At 34.3% G+C, this 25,306-nt stretch overlaps 1 protein-coding gene across 1 annotated transcript; it reads left to right on the top strand.

Moving 5' to 3' along the window:
* Positions 1-17,690: 17,690 nt before the first annotated feature.
* On the top strand, positions 17,691-23,206 carry LOC115920246. Its single transcript, XM_030975636.1, has 6 exons — positions 17,691-17,850; positions 19,755-19,821; positions 20,604-20,726; positions 21,136-21,235; positions 21,672-21,839; positions 22,098-23,206. The coding sequence occupies exons 1-6, from the start codon at positions 17,706-17,708 to the stop codon at positions 22,650-22,652; spliced, it is 1,158 nt and encodes a 385-aa protein (XP_030831496.1). The 5' UTR covers positions 17,691-17,705; the 3' UTR covers positions 22,653-23,206.
* The last annotated feature ends 2,100 nt before the right edge of the window (positions 23,207-25,306 follow it).

Genomic DNA, 25,306 nt, shown 5'->3' with positions numbered 1-25,306 from the left:
AATTATTACGATGTTTTAAAAATATCGTATTATTTATTATATTGTATGTATATAACATTAAAAAGATGTGGCGAAAATGTTTCTTTTCTTCCTTGAAACATTCTTATGATATCACGAAAACATTACATGTAGACTGTATGAATTTTAAATTTTTTTTTTTTTAAAATGTCATTTTATTTGTTTTGTTAAAAACGTTTTTGAATTGTTTTTTGTGACATTTGTACAACGTCTTAATCTAAGGAAAACAACATTTTAACAACATTCTTAAAATGTTCTGCTTATATCATATTAATTGCATTTAAAAGATGTTGTAAAAACGTTTCTCTTCTTCTTTGAAAACGTTATTATGATATCACGAAAACATTACATGTGGACTGTTTGTAAGATATTTTTTAAACATTGTGAAAAACGTTAACAAAATGATTTTAAATTGTTTTGATAAAAACGTTTTTGAAATGTTTTTTGTGATATTTGTACAACGTCTTAATGTAAGGATTACAATATTTTTACAACATTTTTAAAATGTTTTTGTTATATCATATTTATAACATTTAAAAGATGTTGTAAAAACGTTTCTCTTCTTTTTTGAAAACATTATTATGATATCACGAAAACATTACATGTGGACTGTTTGTAAGATGTTTTTTAAACCTTTTGAAAAACATTCAAAAAATGTTATTTTACTTGTTTTGTTAAAAACGTTTTTGAATTGTTTTTTGTGACATTTGTACAACGTCTTAATCTAAGGATAACAACATTTTAACAACATTCTTAAAATGTTCTGCTTATATCTTATCAATGACATTTTAAAGATGTTAGAAAAACGTTTCTTTTCTTCTTTGATATAAAGAAAACATTTCATGTGGACCGTTTGTAAGATGTTTTTTAAACCTTTTGAAAAACATTCAAAATGTTATTTTAATTGTTTTGTTTATAACATTTTTAAAATGTTTTTTGTGACATTTGTACAACGTCTTAATGTGAGGATTACAAAATTTTAACAACGTTCTTAAAATGTTCTGGTTATATCATATCAATGACAATCTAAGGATGTTAGAAAAACGTTTCTTTTCTTCTTTGAAAACATTTGTATGATATAAAGAAAACATTTCATTTGGACCATTTGTAAGATCTTTTTTAAACATTTTGAAAAACGTTAACAAAATGTTATTTTAATTGTTTTGTTTATAACGTTTTTTAAATGTTTTTTTTTAAATATTTGTACAACGTCTAAATGTAAGGATTACAATATTTTTACAACATTTTTAGAATGTTTTTGTTAGATCATATTTATAACATTTAAAAGATGTTGTAAAAACGTTTCTCTTCTTTTTTGAAAACATTATTATGATATCACGAAAACGTTACATGTGGACTGTTTGTAAGATATTTTTTAAACCTTTTGAAAAACATTCAAAAAATGTTATATTACTTGTTTTGTTAAAAACGTTTTTGAATTGTTTTTTGTGACATTTGTACAACGTCTTAATCTAAGGATAACAACATTTTAACAACATTCTTAAAATGTTCTGCTTATATCTTATCAATGACATTTTAAAGATGTTAGAAAAACGTTTCTTTTCTTCTTTGAAAACATTTGTATGATCTAAAGAAAACATTTCATGTGGACCGTTTGTAAGATGTTTTTTAAACATTTTGAAAACATTCAAAAATGTTATTTTATTGTTTTGTTTATAACGTTTTTTAAATGTTTTTTTGTGACATTTGTAAAACGTCTTAATGTGAGGATTACAAAATTTTAACAACATTCTTAAAATGTTCTGCTTATATCATATCAATGACATTCTAAGGATGTTAGAAAAACGTTTCTTTTCTTCTTTGAAAACATTTGTATGATATAAAGAAAACATTTCATTTGGACCGTTTGTAAGATCTTTTTTAAACATTTTGAAAAACGTTAAAAAATGTTATTTTAATTGTTTTGTTTATAACGTTTTTGAAATGTTTTTTTTTTACATTTGTACAACGTCTTAATGTAAGGATTACAATATTTTAACAACATTCTTAAAATGTTCTGCTTATATCATATCAATTACATTTAAAAGATGTACTTTGTAAAAACGTTTCTCTTCTTTTTTGAAAACATTCTTATGATATCAGGAAAACATTACATGTGGACTGTTTGTAAGATGTTTTTAAACATTTTGAAAAACATTCAAAACATGTTATTTTAATAGTTTTGTTAAAAACATTTTTGAAATGTTTTTTGTGACATTTGTAAGACGTCTTAATGTAAGAATTACAATATTTTAACAACATTCTTAAAATGTTCTGCTTATATCATATCAATGACATTTTAATGATGATAGAAAAACGTTTCTTTTCTTCTTTGAAAACATAATTATGATATCACGAAAACATTACATGTGGACTGTTTGTAAGATGTTTTTTAAACATTTTGAAAAACATTCAAAAATGTTATTTTAATTGTTTTGTTTATAACGTTTTTGAAATGTTTTTTTTTGACATTTGTACAACGTCTTAATGTAAGGATTACAATATTCTAACAACATTCTTAAAATCTTCTTTTTATATCATATCAATTACATTTAAAAGATGTTCTAAAAACGTTTCTCCTCTTTTTTGAAAACATTCTTATGATATCAGGAAAACATAACATGCGGACTGTTTGTAAGATGTTTTTTAAACATTTTGAAAAACATTCAAAAAATGTTATTTTAATAGTTTTGTTAAAAACATTTTTTAAATGTTTTTTGTGACATTTGTACACAATATTTTAACAACATTCTTAAAATGTTCTGCTTATATCTTATCAATGACATTTTAAAGATGTTAGAAAAACGTTTCTTTTCTTCTTTGAAAACATTTGTATGATATAAAGAAAACATTTCATGTGGACCGTTTGTAAGATGTTTTTTAAACATTTTAAAAACATTCAAAAATGTTATTTTAATTGTTTTGTTTATAACGTTTTTTAAATGTTTTTTTGTGACATTTGTAAAACGTCTTAATGTGAGGATTACAAAATTTTAACAACATTCTTAAAATGTTCTGCTTATATCATATCAATGACATTCTAATGATGTTAGAAAAACGTTTCTTTTCTTCTTTGAAAACATTTGTATGATATAAAGAAAACATTTCATTTGGACCGTTTGTAAGATCTTTTTTAAACATTTTGAAAAACGTTAAAAAATGTTATTTTAATTGTTTTGTTTATAACGTTTTTGAAATGTTTTTTGTGACATTTGTAAGACATCTTTATGTAAGGATTACAATATTTTAACAACATTCTTAAAATGTTCTTTTTATATCATATCAATTACATTTAAAAGATGTTGTAAAAACGTTTCTCTTCTTTTTTGAAAACATTATTATGATATCACGAAAACATTACATGTCGACTGTTTGTAAGATGTTTTTTAAACATTTTGAAAAACATTCAAAAAATGTTATTTTAATAGTTTTGTTAAAAACATTTTTGAAATGTTTTTTGTGACATTTGTACAATGTCTTAATGTAAGGATTACAATATTTTAACAACATTCTTAACATGTTCTGCTTATGTCATATCAATGACATTTTAAAGATGTTAGAAAAACGTTTCTCTTCTTTTTTGAAAACATTATTATGATATCACGAAAACATTACATGTGGACTGTATGTAAGATGTTTTTTAAACATTTTGAAAAACATTCCAAAAAATGTTATTTTAATTGTTTTGTTAAAAACATTTTTGAAATGTTTTTTGTGACATTTGTAAGACGTCTAAATGTAAGAATTACAATATTTTAACAACATTCTTAAAATGTTCTTTTTATATCATATCAATTACATTTAAAAGATGTTGTAAAAACGTTTCTCTTCTTTTTTGAAAACATTCTTATGATATCACGAAAACATTACATGTGGACTGTTTGTAAGATGTTTTTTTAAACATTTTGAAAAACATTCAAAAAATGTTATTTTAATTGTTTTGTTAAAAACATTTTTGAAATGTTTTTTGTGACATTTGTAAGACGTCTTAATGTAAGGATTACAATATCTTTACAACATTTTAAAAATGTTTTTGTTATATCATATTTATAACATTTAAAAGATGTTGTGAAAACGTTTCTCTTCTTTTTGGAAAACATTATTCTGATATCACGAAAACATAATATGTGGACTGTTTGTAAGATGTTTTTTTAAACATTTTGCAAAACATTCAAAAAATGTTATTTTAATTGTTTTGTTAAAACATTTTTGATTTTTTTTTTGGTGACATTTGTACAACGTCTAAATGTAAGGATTACAATATTTTTACAACATTTTTTAAATGTTTTTGTTATATCATATTTATAACATTTAAAAGATGTTGTGAAAACGTTTCTCTTCTTTTTGGAAAACATTATTCTGATATCACGAAAACATTACATGTGGACTGTTTGTAAGATGTTTTTTAAACATTTTGAAAAACATTTAGAAAATGTTATTTTAATTGTTTTGTTAAAAACATTTTTGAAATGTTTTTTATGACATTTGTACAACGTCTAAATGTAAGGATTACAATATTTTAACAACATTCTTAAAATGTTCTGCTTATGTCATATCTATAACATTTAAAAGATGTTGTAAAAATGTTTCTCTTCTTTTTTGAAAACATTATTATGATATCACGAAAACATTACATGTGGACTGTTTGTAAGATGTTTTTTAAACATTTTGTAAAAACATTCAAAAAATATTATTTTAAATTTGTTGTTAAAATCATTTTTGAATTGTTTTTTGTGACATTTGTACAACGTTTAAATGTAAGGATAACAATATTTTTACAACATTTAAAAAAAATGTTTTTGATATATCATATCTATAACATTTAAAAGATGTTGTAAAAATGTTTCTCTTCTTTTTTGAAAATATTATTATGATATCACGAAAACATTACATGTGGACTGTTTGTAAGATGTTTTTTAAACATTTTGAAAACATTCAAAAAATGTTATTTTAATTGTTTTGTTAAAAACATTTTTGAAATGTTTTTTGTGACATTTGTACAACGTCTTAATGTAAGGATTACAATATTTTTACAACATTTCAAAAATGTTTTTGTTATATCATATTTATAACATTTAAAAGATGTTGTGAAAACGTTTCTCTTCTTTTCTGAAAACATTATTATGATATCACGAAAACATTACATGTCGACTGTTTGTAAGATGTTTTTTAAACATTTTAAAAAAACATTCAAAAAATGTTATTTAAAATGTTTTCTTAAAAACATTTTTGAAATGTCTTTTGTGACATTTGTACAACGTCTTAATGTAAGGATTAGAATATTTTTAAAACATTTTTTAAATGTTTTGTTATATCATATCTATAACATTTAAAAGATGTTGTAAAATGTTTCTCTTCTTTTTTGAAAACATTATTATGATATCAAGAAAACATTACATGTGGACTGTTTGTAAGATGTTTTTTAAACATTTTGAAAACATTCAAAAAATGTTATTTTAATTGTTTTGTTAAAAACATTTTTGAAATGTTTTTTGTGACATTTGTACAACGTCTTAATGTAAGGATTACAATATTTTTACAACATTTCAAAATGTTTTTGTTATATCATATTTATAACATTTAAAAGATGTTGTGAAAACGTTTCTCTTCTTTTCTGAAAACATTATTATGATATCACGAAAACATTACATGTCGACTGTTTGTAAGATGTTTTTTAAACATTTTAAAAAACATTCAAAAAATGTTATTTAAAATGTTTTCTTAAAAACATTTTTGAAATGTCTTTTGTGACATTTGTACAACGTCTTAATGTAAGGATTAGAATATTTTTAAAACATTTTTTAAATGTTTTGTTATATCATATCTATAACATTTAAAAGATGTTGTAAAAATGTTTCTCTTCTTTTTTGAAAACATTATTATGATATCAAGAAAACATTACATGTGGACTGTTTGTAAGATGTTTTTTAAACATTTTGAAAAACATTCAAAAAATGTTATTTTAATTGTTTTGTTTATAACGTTTTTGAAATGTTTTTTGTGACATTTGTACAACGTCTTAATGTGAGGATTACAATATTTTTACAACATTTTAAAAATGTTTTTGTTATATCATATTTATAACATTTAAAAGATGTTGTGAAAACGTTTCTCTTCTTTTCGGAAAACATTATTATGATATCACGAAAACATTACATGTGGACTGTTTGTAAGATGTTTTTTAAACATTTTGAAAAACATTTAGAAAATGTTATTTTAATTGTTTTGTTAAAAACATTTTTGAAATGTTTTTTATGACATTTGTACAACGTCTAAATGTAAGGATTACAATATTTTTAAAACATTTTTTAAATGTTTTTGTTATATCATATCTATAATATTTAAAAGATGTTGTAAAAATGTTTCTCTTCTTTTTTGAAAACATTATTATGATATCACGAAAACATTACATGTGGACTGTTTGTAAGATGTTTTTTAAACATTTTGAAAAACATTTAGAAAATGTTATTTTAATTGTTTTGTTAAAAACATTTTTGAAATGTTTTTTATGACATTTGTACAACGTCTAAATGTAAGGATTACAATATTTTTAAAACATTTTTTAAATGTTTTTGTTATATCATATCTATAACATTTAAAAGATGTTGTAAAAATGTTTCTCTTCTTTTTTGAAAACATTATTATGATATCACGAAAACATTACATGTGGACTGTTTGTAAGATGTTTTTTAAACATTTTGAAAAACATTCAAAAAATGTTATTTTAATTGTTTTGTTAAAAACATTGTTGAAATGTTTTTTGTGACATTTGTACAACGTCTTAATGTAAGGATTACAATATTTTTACAACATTTTAAAAATGTTTTTGTTATATCATATCTATAACATTTAAAAGATGTTGTGAAAACGTTTCTTTGCTTCCTTCAAAACATTGTTATGATATTATAAAAACATTTCATGTGGACTGTTTGTAAGATGTTTTTTAAACATTTTAAAAAAACATTCAAAAAATGTTATTTTAAATGTTTTGTTAAAAACATTTTTGAAATGTTTTTTGTGACATTTGTACAACGTCTAAATGTAAGGATTACAATATTTTTACAACATTTTTAAAATGTTTTTGTTATATCATATTTATAACATTTAAAAGATGTTGTGAAAACGTTTCTTTGCTTCCTTCAAAACATTGTTATGATATTATAAAAACATTTCATGTGGACTCTTTGTAAGATCTTTTTTAAACGTTCTACAATAATGTTCAAAAGATGTTTTAAAAACATGTCCCGAAAATGATCGGAATTGGTACATTAAAAAAATGTTTTTAAAATGTTTAACATAATAGCAATAATGTTTTTTAAATGTTATAATAACATTTTAAAGAAATGTTCTCTTTAAGACATTCTCAAGACCTTTTGAAAATGTTATGATAACGTTATGTGTTAGCTGGGCAGCGCCGTGACTGATTTTCTATGCAAAGAGAGGCGGATATTTTCGACATTTCAATTGAGGATTTCGAGTAGACAGAATTTTTTTGTGATATACTAAGTAATTGAAAAACTTAAAAATAACATATACTTGACGTAGGTAACAAATTAAGGGACATTTATTTGCTTAGAGTATCAACTTTAAGAGATTTATTATTTCCGATCGGTGGGTTTATGTATGAGCAATTGCTTCACGAGGATGAACTGAAATAACATTCCAAATAAACAGATGCGATCCCCTTCTGTCGCCTATATAATTTTTTTTTAAATATATAGGGCTTGATATGTAGACGGGTGAGATACTTTAACAATGAAACAGTCCTCTTCATTTAACAGACTATCAAACAAATTATAAAACTTGCACTCTCCAAAATATTATCGTCAAGAATTTAAAATTCTATTGTACTAGCCTGTATATCTTTTTCTAATACAACTGTAGAGAAAACATATATTGTAACATTCTGTAATATGTGGAATATATTTTACAAATGAACCTCAATATACCTGGCAAATGCGCAATTACACAGACTATCAAACAAATTATAAAACTTGCACTCTCCAAAATATTATCGTCAAGAATTTAAAATTCTATTGTACTAGCCTGTATATCTTTTTCTAATACAACTGTAGAGAAAACATATATTGTAACATTCTGTAATATGTGGAATATATTTTACAAATGAACCTCAATATACCTGGCAAATGCGCAATTACACCTTGTTCATGAAATATTTTGCGGTACCGCAAGACCTTATGCAGGTACATGCAACTGGGAAACTGTTGATTCGTCGGAAGTTTGCAACTTGAATGGATCTTATTTCAGTCGTTATGAATTCAAGAGAATCGGAAATGAACGGCGAAATTGTTGTGCTGTTTATGTAGGACCTCCACACAATTCCACATTGATTCCAAAGGGATGACAACATAATGAAGCACGAAGGCAAAGCTGGTCTCGTAAATGTTTTTAATAATATGTGGTTTTCATTGTGACTTGGTTGCCATGTCTAATGTTTTAAATATGTGCACAGCTGCATTTGAGATGTAAACTGACTGTACAACATTGAATTTATCTCCCATATAATTATACTAGAGAGAATGTGAATAACAACGAATTTGTTAACAAAACGCATTTTGCCCCCCCCCCCACAAAACGCCCCCCCCCCTCCAAAAAAAAAAACAGTAAAGGAGTAAACATGGTTTGTATTTTTAACCCAAAAGAACATAACAATAATAAAATCCTAAATTAAATCACATATACAATTCCATTCAAAGAAAAGAAACGTTCACAGGAATTAAATTTCATAAACATTGCGCATGCCACCTATACGGTATTTATCAATGGAGGTCTTTATAATAGCGCATATCATGGACATATTGTGCGAAAATGGGAAAGCGTGTCTGTTTTTTTGTTATAGGGGTGAGAAGACATGAGCCCCCGAACGCTGGCGTACGGATGGGGGGGGGGTGTATTTCTTATTCGATACCAGTAATTTACAAATGTTGTTGTTATGACATGATTTTCCGGTATTTTTTCTCCATTTTTTTTTGTAAGTCTTACCTTTTTATGCGTTTGTTGGACGATAAGAAATTCCCAAATTACAGTCGAGCGAAAAATACGCTTATTTAGAAGCCTTTATGTCATGGTCTGCAAAGTGTCTGGGCTCGAGCCTCCCCCCCCCCCCCCCCCCACCTCACTTTTTGAAAAAGTATGTTAAAGAGAAAAAGAAAGAAAGACGGAGAGAAGAAATAAGTGACCTGCCAATGTCACAAATAAGGTATAAAAAATGCTATTCTGACCGTAATTAAAATGCCTTAAACCCCAGAGCTTAAGGGGGCTCCACCCCGAACCCCACCAAGGGTCTTAAGGCGGCCCCTTGATGCTCATCTGACCGTAATATACCTAAAACCCCTGAGCTTCCGGGGGCTCTGTCCTTTGGATGCTCATCTGACCGTAATTAAATACCTAAAAAAAACCGAGCTTTCGGGGGTTATGTCCCCTAGACCCCACCAATGTCCCTAAGGCGGGCTCCTGGATGCTCATCTGACCGTAATTAAATACCTAAGCCCCTGAGCTTCCGCGGGCTCTGCCCCTTGTAGCCCACCAGGGGCCCTAAGGCGGGCCCGTGGATGCTCATCTGATCGTAATTAAATACCTAAAACCCCTGAGCTTCCGGGGGCTCTGCCCCCTGGACCCCACCAAGGGCCCTAAGGCGGGCCCGTGGATGCTCATCTGATCGTAATTAAATACCTAAAACCCCTGAGCTTCCGGGGGCTCTGCCCCCTGGACCCACTATAGGGCGGGCCCCTGGATGCTCATCTGACTAGTTAAATATTAAAACCTCTGGGCTTCTGGGGGCTCCCCACCTGGAACACGTTAATGGCCTTAAAGAGGGCCCCTGGATGCTCATCTAACCGTAATTTAATACCTAAAACCCCTGAGCTTCCGGGGCTCAGCCCCTTGACCCCCCCCCCCCCCTACCGAGACTCATGCCTTGGACCCTACGCCAATTTACGCTCTACCTGATCGTTAATACTCCACTTTGAAAAACGTTCCGCGGGAGCTGCATGTAACATGTAAGACTGGTGGTGATGCAGATTTTTTCGTCTGCCCCCCCCCCTTCCGAACGTTTTTTCTCATTACGTCACTGCCCCTGGAAGGTGAGCCCCCTGGAATGTTTGCCACCCCCAACCCCCCCCCCCCCCCATCCCAAACTGTTTCCGGCGCGCCTGATCTATACAGTACTAGTAATGATTCTTTATTCTAATGTTGCCATGTATTACCGTAGAGGCTATGTCTACGAGAACGAAGAAGAGAAAATAGAATTGAAAGGAAAAAAAAGTCATATATGCATTGGCATTTCCTGTAATTTCTCAATAAATGTTTATTAGTTTGCGAAATATTCTGGTGTCCGCAGTCTTAATATTGTTTTCAAACTTCAGATGTGTATCATTGTGAGAATTTCATGAGAGCTTAGTTGTCCCCGTCTTATAGAGTTACGATTGATCCAAATCAATCGTAAGTCCTCCAATCAATCGCAAGTTTGTAGTCTCCACTCACTGGGGAAAAGGGGCGGCCGAGCGACTTCAAAAGTGGGGGGGGGGGGCGGGGCACCAAGAAAAAAGGACACTTTTTGAAGAAAAAAAGGCACCTAGGCTACAAAGGGAAATCTCAAAGAGAAAATAGACATTGTTTAGACTTCGGTATATACCCCTACATTGTGTTTACATTATCAGGGATGATTTCAATATTTGTTTCACTTTATACACCATACAAGATATTGCATAATGCATCATGCTTTGCAGTTGGGTGTGATGGTCTGAACATTTATTTGCGAGCGAGGAAAAGTGTTAAGATTTGTGAGGTCGCAGTGCGAAAAATTACATCTTATAAAGAGGAAAAAAACCCAATCCTGATAGGGTTATAAGTACATTTTCATAACGGAAGACTGAAAAGACCTTAGATAAAATAACATAAGTATATTTTGATTTGATTATATTTTCTTCTGCATTCGTGTAATCATACAGTTTTTCGATAACAATAATAATATAAAGTACAATAAGTATTTTTCTGACAATGAATCATAAATTAGCAAATACATATATATATATATATATATATATATATATATAAAATTTCATAAATACTAAGTTTCCTCAAACATTATAAAACATGATACAATTATTTGCGGAAGAAGGACTGTCATTGTAAGCAGATTGCTTGATAAAACGACAACCCCAGACAAAAACTCATGAATATATTAACACATATTAAGCAGATACGGATAGGTAATTGAAAATACAAATTTCGATGATGGTGATATTGACAATGCAGATGAGGATGATGATGATGATGAAGACGATGATGATGATGATGATGATGATAATGATTCGAATGAAAGAAGAGATGACATGATAAACGATGAAGAGTTGACAAAGAAATTCTACCTTGAGTATTCTGATAATAACATCGTTTTAACTTTGGCCTTAAATGAGTAGAGTGAACAGGCCCGTAGCCAGGGGGGGGGGGGGGGGGGGGGGGGCACCCCCCAAAAAATTGAGATTGTTTAGACCCCTCCCCAGAACGTCGATCAATTACATGTATGTGTGCCCCCCCCCCCCCCCTAAACATCAAACTCTGGCTACGGCCCTGAGAGGGAGCAACATGATTTAATAGATTCTGGGAGAAAGTTCCAAAGGTCAGGACCATGGTGTCTTATGGATTTATTTCGGGTATTTTAATACTAGATGAAAATTTGAGGAATTACAAGTAGGGTAAGAGTGAATAGCTTCATTCATAGTGTAAAAGTTTTGAAATGAAAGAGGGAGCATATTTTTTAAATACTTAAACATGATCAGTAAACATTGTAGCGAATTTATGTCGAATACTGTAAGGGTTTTCAGTTTGTAAAATATTGGACTTGTGTGAGATAAATAATGGTGAACCAGTACAAAATACGAAGGGCTTTCTTTTGCAATAAATAAATATAGTTGATTTTGATTTTGGCGCTGGTGGCCAATACTAAATTGCAATATGTTATATACTGTAATATCAATGAATTATAAAGCATAACAAGCGGATAACATGGGATTAATTTCTTCTTTCAAAATCGTTTCAAAATTACAGTAAGTTCATTGGCTGCATGTATCTCTTTCAAAAAGTGTTTGAACTAACTATAACAATCCCATTTTTGTCTTGATGTCTTGATTTGAAATGTCTTGATTTGTAACTGTCCCTTATTACCTACGCATGTTGGTAATGAGAGACCTTTGGTGATGACGTCATAAATTATTTTTATCTTATTAATCAGTTACATCATGACCACAATTTTGTTTCCCAATAAAGAGAAGAAGTTACTAAAGAGAAAACAAAACTTTCTGTATGTGTAACATTTTTCATGTTTATGTAAATTATGGAAATGTGCTTAAGGGTCTCCAATTCCCCACACCTACCCTAGTACTAGAGATTAAAGAGGGCACTTACGAGAATGGAAAATGGACACTTATTGCAATGGAAAATGGGAACTTGTCGAAGGAAAAGGGGCACGTGTCAAAATAAAAGGGGCACTTTTCAGAGTAAAAGGAGCACTATTCCTATGTAAAAAGGGGCACTTTCGGGTACTTGAAAAAGTGGGGGGGGGGGGGGGAGGGGGCACTGTGCCCCTACTCCTCCCCAGGAGTGCGGCCTCTGCTGGGGAGCATTCCTACCATTATGGTCACCGTGAAGGCATAGGCATAACTAACACAAACTAACACGGTAAAGAGTTAATATTCCAGTTTATAGACTATGTACATATGGTGGTGAAAAGTTAGCGTAGGGTGGTGAAGAGTTAATATTCCAGCTTATCCATAGATAATGCACATGACGGTAGGGTGGTGAAAAGTTAGCGTAGGGTGGTGAAAAATTAATATTCCAGTTTATCCATAGACAATGTACATGACGCTAGGGTGGTGAAAAGATAGCGAAGGATGGTGAAGAGTTAATATTACCATTTATCCATAGACAATGTACATGACGCTAGGGTGGTGAAAAGTTAGCGTAGGGTGGTGAAAAGTTAATATTCCAGTTTATCCATAGACAATGTACATGGCGCCAGGCGCGGATCCAGGATTTCTTAGGGGGGGGGGGGGGGGGCCCAAATTTGAAATTATGCGAGCCAAATATTGGTACGTTATGGTGACCAACAGTGACGTAATGCGGGGGGGGGGGCGAGTTTCCCCCTCCCAAACTTTAACGTTTCATTATATTATTAGAGAAAGAAGACGATTTGTTGTACCGTTCTCGAAAATAATTCTCGTCTGAATTTGGTTTTTCTCCTCCCGCGCGAAGCGCGGAAAATTTTACGATTTATTAAATTATTAGAGAAAGAAGACGATTCGTTGTACAGTTCTCGACTCTTAATCCTTGTCTAAATTCAGTCCCCCCCCCCCTCCCCTCCTGCGCGAAGCGCGGAAGCTTTGACGTTTTATTAAACTATTAAAGAAAGAAGACGATTCGTTGTACCGTTCTCGACCCTTTATCCTCGTCTGATTTCAGTTTCCCCCCCCCTCCCGTGCGAAGCGCGGAAGCTTTTACGTTTCATTAAATCATTAGATAAAGAAGACGATTCGTTGTACTGTTCTCGACTCCTAATCCTTGTCTAAATTCAGCCCCCCCTCCCCTCCTGCGCGAAGCACGGAAGCTTTGACGTTTTATTAAACTATTAAAGAAAGAAGACGATTCGTTGTATCGTTCTCGACCCTTTATCCTCGTCTGATTTCAGTTCCCCCCCCCCCCCTCCCGCGCGAAGCGCGGAAGCTTTTAATCTTCATTTAATCATTAGAGAAGAAGACGATTCGTTGTACAGTTCTCGACTCTTAATCCTTGTCTAAATTCAGTTCCTCCCCCTCCTGCGCGAAGCGCGGAAGCTTCTACGTTTCATTAAATCATTAGAGAAAGAAGACGATTTGTTGTACAGTTCTCGACTCTTAATCCTCGTCTAAATTCAGCCCCCCTCCCCCTCCTGCGCGAAGCGCGGAAGCTTTTAAGTTTCATTAATCCTTAGAGAAGAAGACGATTCATTGTACCGTTCTCGAAAATAATTCTCGTTTGAATTTGAGTTTTTCCCTCCCGCGCAAAGCGCGGAAAATTTTACGATTTATTAAATTATTAGAGAAAGAAGACGATTCGTTGTACAGTTCTCGACTCTTAATCCTTGTCTCAATTCAACCCCCCCCTCCCCTCCTGCGCGAAGCGCGGAAGCTTTGACGTTTTATTAAACTATTAAAGAAAGAAGACGATTCGTTGTACCGTTCTCGACCCTTTATCCTCGTCTGATTTCAGTTCCCCCCCTCTCGTGCGAAGCGCGGAAGCTTTTACGTTTCATTAAATCATTAGATAAAGAAGACGATTCGTTGTACTGTTCTCGACTCCTAATCCTTGTCTAAATTCAGCCCCCCCTCCCCTCCTGCGCGAAGCGCGGAAGCTTTGACGTTTTATTAAACTATTAAAGAAAGAAGACGATTCGTTGTATCGTTCTCGACCCTTTATCCTCGTCTGATTTCAGTTCCCCCCCCCCCCCCCTCTCGCGCGAAGCGCGGAAGCTTTCAATCTTCATTTAATCATTAGAGAAGAAGACGATTCGTTGTACAGTTCTCGACTCTTAATCCTTGTCTAAATTCAGTTCCTCCCCCTCCTGCGCGAAGCGCGGAAGCTTCTACGTTTCATTAAATCATTAGAGAAAGAAGACGATTTGTTGTACAGTTCTCGACTCTTAATCCTCGTCTGAATTCAGTTCCCCCCCCTCCCGTGCGAAGCGCGGAAGCTTTTACGTTTCATTTAATCCTTAGAGAAGAAGACGATTCATTGTACCGTTTTCGAAAATAATCCTCATTGGAATTTAGTTCCCCCTCCATCCCGCGCGAAGCGCATAAGCTTTTACGTTTCATCAAATAATTAAAGATTCGTATTACCGTTCTCGCCTCTGAATCCTCGTCTCAATTCAGTCCCCCCCCCCTCCTCCCGTCCTGCGCGAGGCTTTGACGTTTTATTATTAGAGAAAGAAAACGATGCGTTGTACCGTTCTCTATACTCTTTAATCCTTGTCTGAATTTCAAAGAGGAGGGGTCGAGGCGGCGGAGCCGGCCCCGGAAGCCCAGGGGTTTTAGGCGTTTAATTAAGGTCAGATGAGCATATTTTTGTGTATACCTTATTATTTTGTGACACTGGCAAGTCACTATTTGGCGTGGGATCCAGGGGGCAGAGCCCCCAAAAATCAGGGGTTTTGAGCATTAAATTACCGTCAGATGATCATCTAAGGGCCCGCCGTAGGGCCCTAGATGGAATCCAGGGGGCAAAGCCCCCGGAAGCTTAGGGGTTTTAGGCATTTAATCACGGTCAGATGAGCATATTTTGATGCCTCGAGGCTCTCGATCCCCGCCGTACCTCGGGCCCTTACATGTAGGAATCTCAAGAATCATATTTTTTGCCTGGTTGTAAATTTAGGCATTTTTTTATTTTCCAACAAACACATACAAACGTATAATTTACTAAAAAGTGAGGAAAAATTTCGGAAATTATGTCATTTCAGCATTATTTGTAATACACCGTTGTGGAATTAGAAATAAACCACGTTTGAATTTGATTTCCCCCAAGCCCCCCCCCCCCCTCTATCAGTACGCCAGTATCTCCTCTTTTCCTTTTTTTTCTTTCCCTTTCCTTCCATCTCTCTTATTTTGTTTGATTGGGGGGGGGGGGGGGGGGGGGGGTTAACAGCCTGGGAGGCAAGGCCCTTTCGGCCCCCCGATCTCCTTCTTCCCCCTTTACTTTTCTTCTTCCTCTTCTTTCTTTCCCTTTTTCTCCTTTTTCCCTTTCTCCCTTCTTTTTCTTCTTCTCTCTTTTTTTTTTTTTTTTTTTTTTTTAGCGGGGGGGGGGGGGGGGCCAAGGCCCGCTCGCCCCCCCCCTGGATCCGCGCCTGCATGGCGCTAGGGTGGTGAAAAGTTAGCGTAGGGTGGTGAAGAGTTAATATTCCACTTTATCCATAGACAATGTACATGACGCTAGGGTGGTGAAAAGTTAATATTCCAGTTTAACCATAGACAATGTACATGACGCTAGGGTGGTGAAAAGTTAGCGTAGGGTGGTGAAGAGTTAATATTCCAGCTTATCCATAGACAATGTACATAACGGAAGGGTGGTGAAAACTTAGCGTAGGGTGGTGAAGAGTTAATATTCCAGCTTATCCATAGGTAATGCACATGACGGTAGGGTGGTGAAAAGTTAGCGTAGGGTGGTGATAAATTAATATTCCAGCTTATCGATAGACAATGTACATGACGCTAGGGTGGTGAAAAGATAGCGTAGGGTGGTGAAGAGTTAATATTACCATTTATCCATAGACAATGTACATGGCGTTAGGGTAGTGAAAAGTTAGCGTAGGGTGGTGAAAAAATAATATTACCATTTATCCATAGACAATGTACATGACGCTAGGGTGGTGAAAAGATAGCGTAGGGTGGTGAAGAGTTAATATTACCATTTATCCATAGACAATGTACATGGCGCTAGGGTGGTGAAAAGTTAGCATAGGGTGGCGAAGAGTTAATATTCCACTTTATCCATAGACAATGTACATGACGCTAGGGTGGTGAAAAGTTAGCGTAGGGTGGTGAAGAGTTAATATTCCAGGTTATCCATAGACAATGTACATGACGCTAGGGTGGTGAAAAGTTAGCGTAGGGTGGTGAAGAGTTAATATTCCACTTTATCCATAGACAATGTACATGACGCTAGAGTGGTGAAAAGTTAGCGTAGGGTGGTGACGAATTAATATTCCAGTTTATCCATAGACACTGTACATGACGCTAGGTTGGTGAAAAGTTAGCGTAGGGTGGTGAAGAATAAATATTCCACTTTATCCATCGACAATGTACATGACCGTGATGTGGTAAAGAGTTGAGATTTAAAAAAATATATCCATGGAAAATATGTACATGACGGTGACATAATGGTGAATAGTTTCTGTGATTTGGTATTTAAAGAGTCAATGCCCCTTTTCCCAGAGAAGGCATATTTATTTATTTATTTATTTATTTATGCATGCATGCATGTTCACAATTTCACAATTCATTGAAGTTAACATTACATGAAAAATGAATATAAAATAATATAACAAATCATTTCAATTTTACAATCCATTTGAATTGACTTCACATGAAAAAGAATATAACAATGATATATCATAGACACGTTGCAACTAATATACAGTTTGAAGAAAGAACACACAAAGGTGATGAAACATAAGCAAATAGAGCTTGAATCGTGTACTACCTTTCAAATAATATAACATTATGACTAATAACATTCATGCATGACTTATAATTATGGTGCGGGGGATATATTGCAATTCAAAAGAAGATAATAACTTTTTAATTTCTAACATACATGAGGTGAGGTCTTAGTATAATTCTTTGATTTGCCCCTAAGTACTGCGCTTTACCCCCCCCCCCCCCCTCCATCATCTACTCTCATTATATCCGACCACCATGCCTATTTTAATTGGTAGCCAGCCATCGTTGCACTGATCATGCCTGACGGATACAATACACAAAGAATATATTGCGTGTGTGTAGTATAGCGGTTGTATGTGTACAATGCGATCCTTACACTTATCAAATTGGCAATTTTTACACATTGGATGGGCTACCTTCATCTCCGATTAGGTGTGTGAAGAAAAGCTTCACCCCAAAATCTGCGAAACTCAAAATATGGAGACTGCTGAAATTCCAGAAAGTGATTGCCCTGACAAGGATCTGCCTGCTGTTTTTCAGTGTCAACGTTGCAATGTGATAATCAGTGATTCCATAGCATTCACGGCTGCTCATGATGACTTGAAATCCATCACAGTGAACCGTGAGTATATAGCCTGAGTGATAGCAGCCTAGCAGGGCTCAACCCTCCCGCATTTGGCATGTTTGGAGCGAGTCTCACGCCACCTCCAGCCCAGGGGCCCGTTCCTAGAAACCGTCATAAGCCTAACTTCTTGACTACCCCATTGAAACGTGTATTATATAATTAACATTCGTTTCAATGGGATAGTCAAGAAGTTAGACTTATGACGGTTTCTAGGAACGGGCCCCTGACGCCCGCCACCATGCACCACGCCCTTCCCCCCAGCTCTCCGATCCCGCCTCGATGTACTCTCCCGGTTTATAAAAAACCTCCCGTCAAACCACACATAGGTCTAGCTGCATTAATACTATCCTGGCTGTGTATTGAAAACTGTTCTATTGATTCTCAACCTTTTAAAACACCACTTTACGTAACTCAACTGATTTCACTCAAAATCTGTACTGTGACTAGTGAGTGCGACACCTACTAGTACGGTACTAGGAGTAAAAATACAATTTTTCAACTTACAGATGTTGGAAAGAATAATTTGAAAATTCAAATCGTGAGTCTGTCAAACTTGCCGATCAGCCACATCATATTCATTGTGTGCAATGTGTGTATTGACTATTCATGTGTGCAATTGCTGCCTCTTTTAACATGTACATGTAGTACCGTGCTAGACTAGAGGTCAATACACATTAGCATTGAGCTCTCTATCATAGAGAGTCAATGAGTGATTTCAAGTTTGGTGTTAGTGTTAGTGTTAGTGTTTAGAGCAGTCAAGACCTCTTAAAATCGAGCGGAGAATTTGCTGATGAAATTAAGAGCCCGATACCTATATCAAAATCGATAGTTTAACACCAGCCGTGACGTCACCACATACTTGATTTTACGACCATGATTTAAAATTAGTACATAAAAACTAAAGATATCATGAAAAGTACAGAATAAATTTACACCTATTTCTCTGGTCTTAGAAAATAACTAATTTTACACGAAAGAATATAGAAATTACGTGTTTCACATATTTTTATTTGATCGTCAGACAATAAATTGGCGTCGTTCGTGCGTTGAATGTATGCGGGTACAACACTAACACCGAACTGGAAATAAAAATTTGCTAATCCCTAGGGGCTAGTGTTAGTGAATAGGACATTTGTACGTAAAATATTAACACCAGCCACAAAGGTCGATTCAGCAGACGACAATTTTGCAAAATCGATAACACTAGCTACCGGAAGTTGACGATATTCAGAGGTCAAAGCCTTAACACCAGCTGATTTCCATTTCGGTGTTTAGGCTGGTGTTAGTGTTAATTAAACACTAACACCAGCCTTAAACACCCAACATGAAATCACTCACTGTCTATGCTTTGCTGGAGTGTCAAAGCCCTCATGCTACTCTATAGACAAAGTTTCACATTTCACTGTCTGTCTATTCATTTAATTCATTCATCAAATACTACTGATCTTTTTATTTTCATTACTGTTCTCTCAGGCCTCAGACCCTCACCCATATCCATGCTACAATCAATGTAACATCCTTTTTCTCATATGGAAAAATAGAAAAATATCTTACCAATGTTGGGTTATCCTATATAATTAAGTGTGTTTTATTGTCGATGGTTCCTAATACACCTCTACATGCATATATACGCTGTGTAGTAGTCATCCGGTCATGTTGTTACTTCTTAACCACTTTTGTTTTGGTATTGTTAGACACCGCCAAATTAAGTTCTGAACTTCTGATTACAACTTGTACAACAGTCTACTAGTATTAGATCTACATACATTCAGATATATTATAAGCGACTGAAAGACTTACAGGAGTGCCTTACTACGTTCGCTTCCGTATAATGCTGATTCTGTACCGGTTATCATCCCATGCCTATTTTCTTTTCTTTGATCTGCCTCATGCCCATGCAGGAGTGAACTCATCTGTAGAATTATCAACAAAGCTCATCACATCTACAGATGGCATCGACCAAGGAAGGTTTGTATTCAAGAAACCCCATGGCCAAAGTTTTACTTTTATGAAGCTGCTCGTCTTGCCACCAAAATATGCTGTAGACACAAACAATTGTTGGCTAGATAAGCCTTATCCATTGTAACCATTTCCACTTTATTTGGGTCCCTAGGAGCAATTTATATCCAAAACCTGTTTGAGGAAATTTCCAATACCTACATTAATCCCGCTATTAAGATTGGGTTATAGTAACGATATATCAAATAGGATGGATGCTGGAATTATAAAATCTGTTGACGGTAGTATTCCAAGTAATCTACCGTCTAATTTGGCAGTCATTCACTGCCAACAATACCAATCACTGCTATTTTCTTGAGAAATTGTTTTCAATTACCTTTGCTTTAAAATACAACAGTAGCCATGCAGACTACAATGTAGCAGACCTTTGGTACAGGGCCACTTATTTCAATCACAAATTCACCTTCAATGACTATTGTTTGCTAAAGTCGCTTGATCAGTGATCACTACATATGGATTAAGCCTTGCATGAATTGACTTGTCAGGCAGACATTGATGCACTTTTGGAATTTTTGTAGGGCAGGGTCACATCGTGTCTTTCTTTCAAAGGAACAAAAACCCTGAAAACTGCTAGTGAGCTCAGCTAAGATTGGTTCTTGACATTTCAATCAATATGCTCTGATCGTCTTCAGGAGAATGACTAGCTTGAAAAATCTGTTGACTTGTAATACTCAGCTAGTTGCATTGCTTGTTTAGCTGAGATAGTTTTTCTCTTCATATTTTTCAAATAGTACCTTCAGCCCATTGGTTTGCCAAGGGTGTAAAACAGTGCTGGGGAAAGTGTACAGAACGACCCCACGGCCTCTGGATGACCTCCGAGATTACTTCACATTCGATGTCAACAAACTTTCAGTGTAAGTTGAGTAGTTGACCTATATTGTTCTTTTACATATTTACAAAAAGTTACTGTACACCTTTTTGCTATTTATATAATGTAATATTAGGATGAAACCTTCATTTTCCCAAAGTTAGAGAACAAGACTTCTCTGTACAATTAACATTCAGAACAAGTACTAATAATTTGAATATTAAATCTTGATAATTTTTTTCATTTATTTTCAATTTTGTTTTCCCCTTCAATAAAAAAACAACATAATGAGCAATTCAAGTAATTTCATAACCTCACCTAAATGTAATACATGTACAGTGTTGTTCTATTTTGAGTGTCCTTTCTTGTAGAAAATATGTAGCTTTTGGCTCTTTAATGTGAGGCATTAAGATGACCATCATGTGATTTTGTCACCTTTTTAATCTTCACCTCAGATACCAAGTTGGTTCTTCCGATTCATCAGCCCTCCCCGAGTCAGAAAGTCCTTTCCAGCAATACACAAACCTGAAGACATTGAAAGAAACAACACTTAAGGTATGTACATGTTCAACTAATTGACTTCCTATCCTGTATTCACTTAAGTACCAGCTATACAATAGATAGTTGGATGTTACTGGTCACATTTTCACAATTAGTTTTTATTTTCATTTGTTATTGTAAATCATGCCATGTAGAGTTTCAAGACCTCTTCAGTTGCAGCTTAGTCAATATTTTTCTATTTGACATTACTGTTTACTAGGTTAATGATATATGTTTATTTTGCAAATGAGTATTTTTTTTAAAAACTGTTTTGTATAAACGTTATAAACGATGTAAATATGTTCATGTTTATTCAGGGCCCCATGGAAGACCACTACTTGTTGGTGAATGGGCTACCCTGACAAAAGATTAGAAATAAATAAATAAATAAATAAATGACATCATTGTATTTCACCATTGTGAATAATATGCTTTGATTTCCTGTGAACAGTTGCAGGTGCTGATGTGTGCCATGCACCAACGTATCCTCAACATCGAGCAGTCACTTGAGATTGAGGACACCAATGTTCCAGAGAATCCCCTGCAGTCAATGACGGGGCTTCTAGGACCAGGCAACCCCTCAGGTTCATCCTCTACAACTAATCACCAACCCAAAGAGGTACTAAAAAAACTGTCAAACCGTTAACCTATTCAAAACTAGTCTCAAGACACATTTATTCAAAATTGCATTCAATGATTAATTAACTCTGTTCACTTTGATGTGTATTCCATATGTATTGTAATTTGTATGTTTATTTGCATTTTTAGTTTTGTATAAGATGTAATTGTATATCAGTCTATTTTGTGTGTATAGCGCTTAGAGACTTTGGTGGTAAGCGCTTTATAAGTAACGTTTTTATTATTATTATTATTAAAGGGTGGAGCTGCCAAAGGCCAGAGTCTAGCTCTGCAGCAGAAGGGAGAAAATTATTCAGCTGTTCTTCCAGGAATAAGGAATGGACCAGAAATGGGACCGCATCCCATGAAAGATGTCCAAAGGAGTGATGCCTTTGAAAGAGCAAGCGGTACCCTTCAGACATCAAGCAACAGCGAAACCAGTGGAGCTACCGCAAGCAATTCCAAGGGGACCAAGAGGAGCAGAGGATCGTCCTCAAAGGCCTCTCGAGGGAGAAGCAGTCGGGGTAAGGCAAGCGGCAGCCATCCGACATCAAGTGACAGTGACAGCGAAACTAGTGGAGCTACCATGAGCAATTCCAAGAGAGGCAGAGGATCATCCACAAAGACCCCTAGAGGAAGAAGCCGTGGTGGTAAGGGTCAAGAGAATGCGAGCAATCTGAACCAGGTTAGAGGAACAAAGCGGACCAATGATTTTGGTGAGATACCTGGAGACCAGGATGAACTTGAGCACGGATTGGAATTATTGTCACCAATCAGGAAAAAGTCAAGTGTAAGACGGAACAAGCCATTATGAAGGTTCAGATTTACGTGATGGATCGTCAGCTGCAGAGAATCTCTTTTCCTGCTTTGGTTTGACTAATCGAACAAACAATTGATTGTCACAGTCAACTTTTGTTACTTGTACAACTTTATTAAATGTAAAGATATACTTAATGCAGTACATAAGTAGATGCAGGTAAATTATCAACACAAAAGATTTAAATGGATTATTGTTGGGTCATTTTCTAAACATTTCATCTAATATGAAATATACAGTTAACAATGAATTATTGATACTCTTACAAAGTTTTCTAATTTCTAAGTACCCGGTATTTGAACAATTTTTTTTTTAATAATTATTTTGTAAATATTTTATTGTATTTTATTTTAACTTTTTAATTTTTCTTTATTTTTTTCCCCTCCCCCCTGATTTATGTCTCTTGGAAATGTGACACTTTACAGCTAACATCTAAAAGTATTCAACAAAGGCCCAATTCAACCAGTCCGCCTTAAATTCTTGAGTTAGGAAAAAAGCAAAAAACATTAAATTAACCAAAAGTCCAGGGGTATGAATAATTTTGTTGTTAAATGTACATGTATATATATATATATATATATATATATATATATATATATATACTTCAATCTATTGTTTATATTGTTTTTTATGTATATGTCAAATGATTGCTTTTCTCCATATTTGTAATGATCACATTGTTGCCTATGTTTTGTAAAACAAACAAAATGTATGTACCTTGTGAAAGAAGTTTTCTAATGATTTCATAATACAAATACATCAGGGAGAAAGGGGGTTTCATCAAATAAGGAATGAAGATGAACGCCTCTTTTGCCTCCCAACATTTTATAATGGTAAAGCAAACAGTTTAGACTACAAATGGTAATTTGATGAACGACATTTCATACAACAGAGTGACATTCGACATGATTTATTCCTTGCTTTACATTTTAATTCTGTAACTTAATTAGCTGCCCAACACTCTGAGCAGTGAAGCACAGATATGGTGTCTCTGAAATAACAACACTACAATACCTTTGATAGGATGACAAATAAAGCTCAAACTGATGGATATGATTCATTTATTTGTGATTTTTTTTCTTCAGTGGTGACCTTCAACTTCAGGGATGCCAGTTTTCAGGCAATAGCCTGAATTCAGGCCCTGGGGAGTTATTTTCAGACCATAGTTTAGGCTTTTTTGTGTACAAAATAGCTCATCCTAGGTGCTTTTCAGGCCCTCTGATCAATTCTAACTGGCGTCCCTGTAACTTGCATAATTCCCCTTTACGTCATTCTTTGAGCAAAACAAACTTGGGTTTATATTTGTATACCGATAGTGCGTTTATATAATTAAGATGCTATAAGGTGCCTTTCAGCACTTAGTGTGTTCTTAAAGGACTATACTTCTGAAGTTATTTATCTAAAAATAAATATGCAGATTTATTCTTATGTTATATCTCAGAGATGCAAAATTAATGTAGAATCAATTTTTGTGAAATTCATTGTACTCAAACTTGTGATGCAGCAACAGCGAATGTGTTTATGGCCAAGAAATTGTCTGAGATAATCAGACTTCTACAGTTTTATAATGGGCTGAATAAAGAAAAGAAATCAATTAATTCCTTAGGTTTGTTTGTTTGTTCGTTTTCTTAGTTGATACAGTCAACTATACTGGGAGAATGGTTTTGGGAAGTTGCATTGATGGTTGACCAACATTACTTTGATGTAGAAACGATAAGCTAGATTCTAAATGGACAAGATGAGAAAAAACCAATACGAGGAGATATTATTGAAACCTTGAAGTGCGGATGACGGTGAAAAAGAGAATAGAAATAAAAAATGCTGAGGAAGAGAGGGAATGACGGGATATGCAGCGAGAAATGATGATTGTAAGTTAGTACTTGCAGGTTTCTTTTCATGGGAAAAGAAAAATTAGGAGGATGCAGGTGAGATTTGGAGACAATTTTATGACAACCTAAGTCAACTAGCAATGATAGAAAAGAGGGAAAAGGGGCACTTAATCTGGAAGACCACGATTGGAACTGATTACCGAGAGTTGTGGAAGAGCATGTCTACTGAATCCTAAGGCAACTGAATATAGAGAGAGATAGACAAAATGTCAGCAGACTATTCTCCCTTATTCTATCTTTTTATTCCTTATGTTTGATTCTATCCCTCACCTGTTCGACACTCGCTGCCCCCCCCCCCCTTCTCTCTCTCTCTCTCTCTCTCTCGCCCCCTCTCTCGCTTTCTTGCTCTCTCTCTCTCTCTCTCTCTCTCTCTCTCTCTCTCTCTCTCTCCTTCTCCCTCCCCCTCTGTCTGTCTGTCTGTCTCTTTCTCTACCCTTCCTCTCTCTCTCTCTCTCTCTCTCTCTCTTTCTCTACCCTTCTCTCTCTCTCTCTCTCTCTCTCCCTCTGTCTGTCTCCCTCTCTCTCTCTCCCTCTGTATGTCTGTCTCTCTCTCTTTCTCTACCCTTCCCCCCTCTCTCTCTCTCTCTCTCTCTCTCTCTCTCCTCTCTCTCTCCTCCCTCCTCTCTCTCCTCCCTCCCTCCCTCTCTCCCTCTCTCTTTCTCTCTTTCTCCTACATGTACTTGATGGCCTGTGCTGATTATTCTATCCACATCCAACGCCATGTTATCGATTTCCCAGTGATTTAGAATCTAGAACCTTCTA

The sequence above is a fragment of the Strongylocentrotus purpuratus genome, unplaced genomic scaffold (assembly GCF_000002235.5).
Source record: "Strongylocentrotus purpuratus isolate Spur 01 unplaced genomic scaffold, Spur_5.0 spur5_contig_791, whole genome shotgun sequence".
NCBI lineage: Eukaryota > Metazoa > Echinodermata > Echinoidea > Camarodonta > Strongylocentrotidae > Strongylocentrotus > Strongylocentrotus purpuratus.
Note: the sequence above shows the minus strand (reverse complement) of the source record. Positions and strands in the feature narration are given on the sequence as shown.